The sequence below is a fragment of the Pelodiscus sinensis genome, chromosome 3 (genome assembly GCF_052426305.1).
Source record: "Pelodiscus sinensis isolate ZL-2025 chromosome 3, ASM5242630v1, whole genome shotgun sequence".
Classification (NCBI taxonomy): Eukaryota; Metazoa; Chordata; order Testudines; family Trionychidae; genus Pelodiscus; species Pelodiscus sinensis.
Genome location: NC_143054.1, coordinates 10,102,969 through 10,112,871, shown reverse-complemented (window position 1 = coordinate 10,112,871; position 9,903 = coordinate 10,102,969). Strand labels below are relative to the sequence as shown.

The 9,903-nt window shown below is 47.0% G+C and overlaps 1 protein-coding gene across 2 annotated transcripts; it reads left to right on the top strand.

Annotated features, from left to right (window-relative positions):
- On the top strand, positions 1 to 8,242 carry LOC102455367 (lingual antimicrobial peptide-like). 2 transcript variants are annotated; one of them, XM_006137011.4, is made up of 5 exons: positions 1 to 152; positions 2,469 to 2,556; positions 6,627 to 6,750; positions 7,729 to 7,777; positions 8,044 to 8,242. In XM_006137011.4, exons 2-5 carry the CDS (start codon positions 2,499 to 2,501, stop codon positions 8,053 to 8,055), a joined length of 243 nt encoding a protein of 80 aa, XP_006137073.1. In that variant the 5' UTR covers positions 1 to 152; positions 2,469 to 2,498; the 3' UTR covers positions 8,056 to 8,242. The 2 variants fall into 2 exon arrangements, with proteins under 2 accessions (XP_006137073.1, XP_006137074.1); XM_006137012.5 differs by having other exon boundaries at positions 62 to 152; positions 2,419 to 2,556.
- Positions 8,243 to 9,903: the final 1,661 nt, after the last annotated feature.

Here is a 9,903-nt window from a genome sequence, read left to right as displayed (position 1 = left end):
TCACCTTCTGATTGGTCCACAGCAGTTTTGCCAAGAAGAAACCAAACCTTCACCAACTGTATAAAACTGGCAGTTCTGGTCAACATTGATGCTTAAATACTTGGAAGAGACAGGACTGTCATCACCTAGCTACTGGAAGCAGCTTCTGTGTGGTAACTATTATAGTCACTTCTCTCATAATCACCCTTTAATTCTTTCTTTAAAGTCCCGTTTAGGGAGATAGCTGTGAGATCCAGAAACAGAAGAAGAGCACAGCTGTTTTAACTCCACTGAGCAAGTGACCTCCTTCAATGGAGTCTCCAGGTGTCCACCTAGGGTTCGGAGAGGCTGAGCTGGAGAACACGCCTCACGTCACTTAGAAGTAAAAAACTACATGTGTGATGTTTACCAGAATGAAAAAGTTGGTTCTTTTAAAGCTGCCTGAGTTAAAACCATAGACAGGATATTTGAAGTTATCAACGTTTCTTTTATCAGGAAATCCTAGTTATCCAAATGAACAGTGTGCCCCCCGCTTCAGCCGTAGATGAACTAACTTGACAGCTGTGGGAGCTAGAACAGGAGAGGATTTCGGGAGTGAAGGAGGAGAAAGGGAGAGGAGGGGGATGAAAGAGAAGGTAGAAGAGGAGAGAAAAGCTGGGGAGAAAGAGGGAAGAGAAAACAGGCAAGAAAACAACAAATAAGGAATTTCAGATGAAGTTTGAAAGAAGGACTGAGCGAGAGAAAGGACAGAGGAGACAGAAGAGGGGTTCAGCAAAAGAGAGCAGGTCCTCAGGGCAGGGAACGAAGGGAGGCAGTGAGGAAGGTGGAGGAGAGAAAGGGGAAGGAAAGAAGGAGAGACGCAGGAAGAGTGGGGTGCGTCTGCATTAGGCAGGCACCTCATTTGATGCTGCTTCAGTGTTTCCAACCAAGGTCAAATCTGGGCTCCTTAAGACAGTGAGGGGTGGGGCCAGTTCCCTCCTCCATCTCTGTGAGTGAAGACCAAGACTTTATGTTGATGATGTTGTTGTGATGATCAGGACTTTAACAGGGTTCAAAAGAGAGTTAGAAAAATTCATGGATGTTAGGTCCATGAAATGGCTATTTGCCAGGATGGGTAGGAATGGTGTCCCTAACCTTTGTCTGTCAGAGGCTGGAAATGGATTACAAGAGAGGGACCACTTGATGATCCCCTGGTCTGTTCACTCCCTCTGGGGCACCTGGTGCTGGCCACTGGCGGCAGACAGGATACTGGGCTGGATGGACCTTTGGTCTGACCCAGTATGGCCGTTCTTATGTTCTTATGAATGATGGAAAATAGCATACAGCTGATAATCTAATCCTCTTCTTCTGCAATGCCTTACTTTAAACTTGTAGACGTGCTGTGTTAATGCATATCAAATATGTCAATGTGGGATAATTCCCAACTTTGACAGAAAGAGGGAGAAGCTTTGATTTGGGTGGTGAGGGAAACATTTTTGCACTATTTGAATATTTAGTTAACTTTGAACATTGGATGAAAGTGGCCCCAAGACTGAAGGATACAGGTACAATTCCATAGACATTAGCATGGTTGCAATGAGAGATTCTCCGACTGGGAGAGGACATGTCACATTTTTTAGGAAGGTGTACCGAACCTTCTAGTAATTCAATAATTATAAAGTGTCACAACACCACTCACTCAAATTTGGCCTGGCTACCTTTCCCCATCATGATGGAGGAGCATCTGGGCCAAATTTGAATTGAATTGATAGTAGCTGGTTTAAACAAATTACTCCATTGTATGCCTGTGGTTTACAGTGTGATAACTAATTGAATTGTCAGCCTTACTACTTAAATAATTTGTTTGACTTTCTGAATTCTAATGGTGGAGTTCTTTGGTTGTAGTGACACAGGAATTCCTGTAATTCAGTTGACAAACAGTTGGCTAGAAATGAATAAGAACCTGCATTTAAGCATCCCTACTTCAATGTTGGTAGCAAAGTCACCTCCTTAGTATAGAACAGAATCAGGATAAAGGTTTCCTCAATAATAAGGCTGTGATAAAGCCTTAAATGTATGAATGTGATTTATTATGTGTAACGTCACATGATTAATTTAGACACATGAGCACCCAACCAGCTTTATTTTGCTTTCTGTAATTTCTTCGTTGTTTTCAGTTCTATTTGGGATAATAAAGCACATACATGTGCAATAATTTTCCACTCTGTACTTTGGCTTCAGATAAAAAGATTTCAATGAGAAATGTAATACAGTAATTGGGGAACTAAAATGATTTACAAAAGCTCTGTTTTTAAAAGCTATCTTGCCTCTCATAACTGTATTTTTCTGAAATCCTCCTAGGGCATCTCTGGTGCTGAGAGGGTAATTATCAGAACATATATTAAAATGTTATTTTGATTAGAGCAAGATTTGTACAATTCACCATCTCTCAATCCCCAGTAACCCAGTGTCCTCTGTCTCCTCCCTGGCTTGGTGTTTCTTCTCTCCAGTGATACTGAGTTCCCAGCCAACCTCCAGCTATGAAGATCCTTTATCTTCTCGTTGCTGTTGTGTTTTTGGTGCTCATGGATGCCCCAGGTAAGATGTCAGTGAAAACAAGCAATGATATAAAGGGATATTTGGGAGCTTGTACTAAGGCAGTCTAACACTTTCAACTAGAAAAACATTTCTAACCTTAGGAGGTCTAGAAGCCCACTCGCAAGAAAAAAAATATTTTGGACAGAATTATGACCAGTTAAAAAAAATCCATGTTCCAGCAATGTTGTCCTCAGATCTTGCTGAGGCTTGCTGCTTAAGCCACAGCCTATTCTATCTGTATTCACTTTTCTTTTAATGGGCAATCACAGAATCTGGCTGGGGTAAGGACAAACAAAATCTGGCCAGCACCTTTCAATATACCTTTGGGTATATTTGGCACAAGGCTCAGGATGAGGAGACCATGAATAGAAATGTATCTTCTGTTGATGACTTTCGTTAATAATTCTGTACTTTTCAGCACCTAACTTCTCAGGTCTCATGTCCCACTCAGAGGTTATGGTGCAGGGCACAGAACCCAGATCTCCAAAATGGCAGCTGTCCAGATCCGTGTCTTCACCCCTCTGTGCCTCAAAACCTTCCACAAACAGCTTGGCTAGCTTTATTATGAAATATGATATCATTGGGGGGGGGAGGGACAGTGTTTGCAGACATGACAAATGAACGATGCAGGGGTTCCGTTTCCATCTGTTGGTTGTAGATAATTTTGTGAAAACACAATGAATGTTCTAAACTTTTTAGAAAACGGCTTTTTCAAAAGAGCAGGCAAATCAGCTATTACCAAACCAGGGCAATTGGTCATGAAGAAGCAGTTCCAGAGAGCACCTAGGGTACGTCTAGACTACAGGGTTTTGTCGACAGAAGTTTTGTCGACAGTATCTGTCGACAAAACTTCTGTCGACAAAGAGCGTCTAGACACATTCAGTTCTGTCGACAAAGCAAGCTGCTTTGTCGACAGAACCCTGTAGTCTAGACACAACCCTACATGCAATAACACCTTCTGTCAACAGAACTCTGTCGACAGAAGGTATTATGCCTTGTAAAATGAGGTTTACCAGCGTCGACAAAACTGCTGAGTTCTGTCGACATTATGTCAACAGAACTCAGCGGTAGTGTAGACGCAGGTATAGTTTTGTTGACAAAAGTCCACTTTTGTCGACAAAACTCTGTAGTCTAGACACACCCCTAGTGAGAAAATCTGAGCAGAATCTCAGGGTGCGTCTAGACTACAGGCTTTTGTCGACAGAGGCTTTTGTTGACAAAGCTTCTGTCGACAAAGAGCATCTAGACAACATCCAGTTCTGTCGACAAAGCAAGCTGCTTTGTTGACATGAGAGTGTAGACGCAAAGGACAGTGTAGGTGCAATAATGCCTTCTGTCGACAGAACTCTGTCAATAAAAGGCGTTATTCCTCATAGAATGAAGTTTACCACCGTCAACAAAACTCGGTGGTAGTGTAGATGCAGATATAGTTTTGTCGACAAAAGTCCATGTTTGTCGACAAAACCTTGTAGTCTAGACACACCCTCTGGGTATGTCTACACTAGAAAGTTAGTTCGAACTAACGGACGTTAGTTCGAACTAACTTTCCTATGCGCTACACTAGCGCTCCGCTAGTTCGAATTTGAATCGAACTAGCGGAGCGCTTAGTTCGAACTAGGTAAACCTCATTTTACGAGGACTAACGCCTAGTTCGAACTAGCTAGTTCGAACTAAGGGCTGTGTAGCCCTTTAGTTCGAACTAGTGGGAGGCTAGCCCTCCCCAGGTTTCCCTGGTGGCCACTCTGGCCAACACCAGGGAAACTCTATGCCCCCCTCCCGGCCCCGGACCCCTTAAAGGGGCACGGGCTGGCTACGGTGCCCGTGCCAGGTGCAAGCCTGCCAGCACCCAGCTAGCAGACCCTGCACCTGGCACAGCACAGAGCCACCCACCCGATGCCCCCCAGCCCACCCCCTCTTGCCGGGACCAGGCTGGCGGCTCCCGGGAGCTTGCCCTGGACCGCAAGAGGCGGGCACCTTCCTGGGCTAGTGCGGACATCGTGGACCTCGTCCACGATCTCCGCACTAGGCACAGGAAAGTGGCCGTCTAGGGCAGGAGAGCTGCCAGCCTGGCCACCCAGGACCAGGTGTGCATGAAAATCAAGGGGGTCCACTGAGACCCCCGACACTGAGCCCTGAGCTTACAATGGCCGTGCTGGGTCAGACCAAAGGTCCATCTAGCCCAGTAGCCTGTCTGCCAACAGCGGCCAACCCTAGGGACCCTGGAGGGGATGGACCGAAGACAATGACCAAGCCATTTGTCTCGTGCCATCCCTCTCCAGCCTTCCACAAACTTTGGGCAGGGACACCACTCCTACCCTCTGGCTAATAGGACTCCATGGCCCCAACCTCCATGACTTGATCTCACTTCCCTTTAAACTCTGTTCTAGTTGTAGCCTTCACAGCCTCCTGCAGCAAGGAGTTCCACAGGTTAACTATTTGCTTTGTCAACAACAACAACTTTCTCTTACTAGTTTCAAGCCTGCTACCCATTCCTTTCCTTTGGTGTCCTCTAGTCCTTCTTTATGGGAACTCAGGAAGAACTTTTCTGAATGCACCCTCTCCACCCAACCCCTGCTTTTAGAGACCTCTATCCTGTCCCCCCTCCGTCTCCTCTTTTCTAAGCTGAACAGTCCCAGTCTCTGTAGCCTCTCTTCATCTGGGACCTGTTCCCAACCCCTGATCATGTTAGTTGCCCTCCCCTCTCCCAGCCTTTCTCTTCCCCTCTCCCACCTCCTTTTCCCAGTCTCCCCTAGTTTTTTTCAATAAAGACAGAGTCAATGTTGGAAGAAACGTTATCTTTATTTTGTACATCAATAAGAAGGGGGGCTAGGGAAGGGCAAGTGGAAGGAGGTGAGGGAGGAATGGGGTACGAGCCCCCGATGGGGAGGACTGGGCTGGCTCTGCGGGCTTCTGGGGGTGGAAGCTCTCCTGCAGCCCCCCAATTATTCCCTCTCCCCAGATGGCAGCCTGCGGCAAGTGCAGCCGGGCTGATGGCCGAGTGGTGTGATGTGCCCAGTGTGGGCACTCAGGGCACTCCAAGCCAGAACTTCTTTGCAAGCGGGGCACCCCTTAGAACTGTGTGTCCGGGGTGGGGGTCGGGACCCTTTAAGCGCAGCCCTCGGCTAGCCTGAGACAGTATCTCCATGCTCTAAGTCCTCCTTTTATGCCCTGCCGGCACTGCTTCCGGCCATCATTAAGCCCTGTTCAGAGTCCACTCAATGTGGACTTACTAGTTCGAACTAGCAAAACGCTAGTTCGAACTAGTTTTTAGTTCTAGATGCGTTAGTTCGAACTAGCTTAGTTCGAATTAACTAATTCGAACTAAGTTAGTTCGAACTAGCGCTGTAGTGTAGACGTACCCTCAGAGACAGGCAGGTGTTCAAACCTGGAAGGAACTCTCTCAAGCTAATTTCTCTCAGATCTGTAGTCATCCAACCTAGCACTGTGGACGTTCTACCCTACTTATCCAAATGGCATGGATGATCCTGCCTGGCACATCAATGGCTATTAGGCAGGAGGGGCAGGAATGGTGTCCCTAGCATCTGTTTCTCAGAAGCTGGGAATGGGTGACAGGGAGGGATCTCTTGATGATTCTCTGCTTTGTTCATTCCCCCGGAACACCTGGCATTGGCCACTGTCAAAAGACAAGATATTAAACTAGATGGACTTTTGGTCTGACCTAGTATGTTCTTCTTATGTTCACACCCCACTCACAAGGGGAAGTAAGCAATACAGGCAGCCCCTTTCTTCCGGTCCTTTAAAGGCATGCTCAGAGCAGAGGTTCTAAAATCTGCAGCTGGAAAGTCAGTGTCAATGTTTTAATTAATCATGCCATTGTTTTCTTAGAGTCTGCTACGGAATGTGGGCAGAACTACTAGTATATAAACAGTACTAGACCTGTGATAAACGTTTGCACTGGAAGATAATTGGGCTGACTTGGCCAGGTCCCAGTAAATGGAAAATGTCTGTCATCATGCCATCACAACTGTAATTTATCCCACTCTGCGGAAGGATGATTAAGGCTTGCTTATGTATGTATGTATGTATGTATGTATGTATTTTGTTGCCAGGATTCTCCCAGGGCGTGGTGACCCGAAGGCAATGTCGACGCCAACAGGGTAGCTGTCACTTTTGGCGATGTCCCACCCAATCCATATATATTGACAGATGCATCATTGGCCATTGTTGTCGAAGGTAGGCTCCAGGTTCCACAAGGGAGACCCGGCAGAATGTTCACTACTCTCTTTTCATTGAAGAGGGGATGGATCCTCCTCTCCTTCAGGCAATTTAGCTCCTAGCCCTCTATTTCCCCCCTTTTGCGAAGCAGGGGAGGCAATTATGGAAATCTCGGTGAACACAGAGTGAACATTCAGAATGAACGTGAAGGTTTTAAGCAGGAAGTTTCTTCCGTAAAGTTAATTCGTCCACCTTGCAGCTTTGCAGCCCTTTCTCATCCTGTTCTGTTTGTTGCTAACCGTTGTAGAGGCTGGCCAGCCAGTCAAATTAATGTCGCAGCAGGGCCAAGTCCTAGAGAAACAAGAGGGAGTAGGAGACACTTTCCCAACTATTAAAATACCAGATTGAGGATCAGGGATGTCATGCTGGCAGCTACTTTGGCTACAGAATAAGAGCAAGTGGCATAGGCTGGAATGATCCTGCTAATTCACTGAGCATTCCCAGAGAACCCTGCTCTCATTCATCAGGTCTGCTAACATGGAACTGGCCCTAGAAGAGAGTCAGGCTTTGGACAGAATTAGAATTTCCCTAAAATTCATTCAAAGTTAACTTTCCATGACCTAAGTGTGTCTCCTTTTAGCTTCCACTGTAGACAAGATGTGTGTTTGATAGAACAACTCTTCAAGGATGTGAGTTGTGCTTTTCTATAGTGTGCTGCTTATAGGCAGCCAGTGACTGGATGCCTGTAACGATCCACTGAGAAACTCTGTGACATAGTTGATGCTCACGCTTTTTCGTGAGGCCTCCTCTGACGTGTCCTTAAAACTCCACCATCTACCTGTACCACAAATGGTTTTCTGCATCTGCAGGAAAGCAAAAGACTGGATTAAATGAATAGTTATACAGTTAAACACACACATATAATACAACAAAGGACAGGAATATATAGGTACAAAATTTAAAAAACTGAATAGTATTCTTGTTTTCTTGATGCAGGTCGGAAATTATTCCCGATGGTAACAAAAAGATTGGGTGGTCCTCTGAGGTGAGTCAGGAAGGGGAGGTGGCATTCTTTCCTCCAGGCCCACCACTTAAGGCTGAAGCCCTGTTTATTTTGGTGGATCCCTCAACTTATTTGTGGCCCCAGCCTCCGGCTGCGAACCCCAGCTATAACCCAATGTTGCAAGAGGGGCGAGGGATTCCCTATACTTGGATCGCTCCTTCCACGCCATTTGAATCACAATCAAACTTGGTATTAACCTTGGGAAAACACCAAAAACATTCAAAGCTGATTCTTTTTTCTTTGTACAGGTGATTTTCTGATTGATTGTCCAGGGAGTCTGGGAGATAGCCACTTGCTTCCAAAATCATCAGATCCTGCCGCGGTGGAACACAGAAGTGCGGCTGCTCATTTGGCCTGCACAGAACCTTGAAAGTTGGGAGGAAGTCCGTGAAGTTCCCGTATAAGATTTGTTACTCCTCTTTTAATAAAAGCAAGCTGGCGTGAGGACATCCTGCTGAACTGTGTGTGTGTGTGTGTGTGTGTGTGTACTGATGAGAGGCAAGGGGGTTGTTTCTATTATTCTTGTCCTTTAGAAACCCAACTTATTCAGGTTTCTAAAATTAAACATAAAATGCAATGAAATGCCCTAAAAATTCCCAACCTTATGTTAATAGAACACAAGTGTATTTATACGCCATGATTCATGTAATCCTAGGAGAGCTCACTTTCGGAACATGTTGGCCTCAAGTTTTTTGCAGTTCTTCAGTACCAGCTGCAGGCTGTAGTGACTGTGACATTCAGAGATCCTAAACCCCCCAGTATCTACAGGACAATGTCTAGGTTGGATCTGAGAGGGTGGAATCTCCATCCTTGGAAGATTTTAAGGCCTGTCTTGATAAAGCCCTTGCTGGAGGGATTTAGCTGGGGCTGGTCCTGGTTTGAGCAGAGGGTTGGACTAGATGACCTTTGAAATTGGGTAGGAGATTTGAAAGAGCAGGGCTCTTGAATCTAGATCCAGGAAGAGCTGCTAGGAGCTGACGCTAGGTAAGAGTCAGGCTAGGAATAGGATGCACAGATTTAACTCTGGGGGTAATTCACCTTTCGGGGAGCTCACCTAGGGACATGAATTCTTAAATCAGGACAGGGCATTTCTTTCTAAGAGTTCTGCTCTAGCTCAGCCAGACACTTGGGGCCTGATGCAGGAATTGCTGGGTGAGATGCTCTCAAGAGTTCTGACTAATCAGCTCCCCTCTGGCCTTATACCTCTATCAGTCTGGACCTGTGGGAGCAGCTGGAAGTTTCAGCCAAAAGCCCCCAAGAAGCCAAGACAACGGGCCCCTTTCATGGCCAGTGCAACTCCAAATGGATGGGAGCTGGACGATGGAGGGAGCTGGCCCAGGGAGCTGAAATGCCTCCAGGCCCCATGCAGCCATAGGAAATCCTCCACATCTGGAGGTGTCGGTCGTGTGTGTGATGTAATGTGAGTACCTTGCTGGTTGCTTGGGCTATGGGCTGTGGATGACCCCTACTGGCCTCTGTCTGTAAGCATGGCCCAGCGGGGGGCACCTGGAGGGCCCCCATGACAGTGACCAAACCGGTCTTACCGGTTAAGGGAAGGGATGGAACAAAGGAAGTGTGTGTTGGGGGAAAGGGCAGTCTTGGGCTGGAACCATGAAGGAGACAGACTAAGGAGGGGATTGGGAGTCTAGGGGCCCAGGCACCCCATCTCAAGGGGTCTGAGGCATCCCGATCATGACTCCTGTAGCCACATCACGTCTATGCTGTGCTGTATCCTGGAGAAGCAATAAACCCTCTCTAATCTACTGGCTGGCGGAGCCTGTTCTTGCTGCTACGGGGCTGCAGAATCGGGGGGGGGGGAGACCCCCAACACGCCATCACAGTGTACCAGGGACAACTGGCATCCACAGCTGAGATCAGGCACCATTGTGCTGGCAAACACTCAGCAAGAGACAGAGGGGATCAGCCTGGATGGGGGACGGAGTGGATGTGAGGCAACTAGCAGAGTCAGGGAGGAGAGAAGGCATGACAAGGCCACAGCCAGCTTTCCCCAGTCCAACCCTCGCACACTGCTATTGGCAACAGATGGAGAGGGACACAAAGTGGGCACTCATCACTTTACCCCCTCCCTATGTGATTCTTCCCTGTGT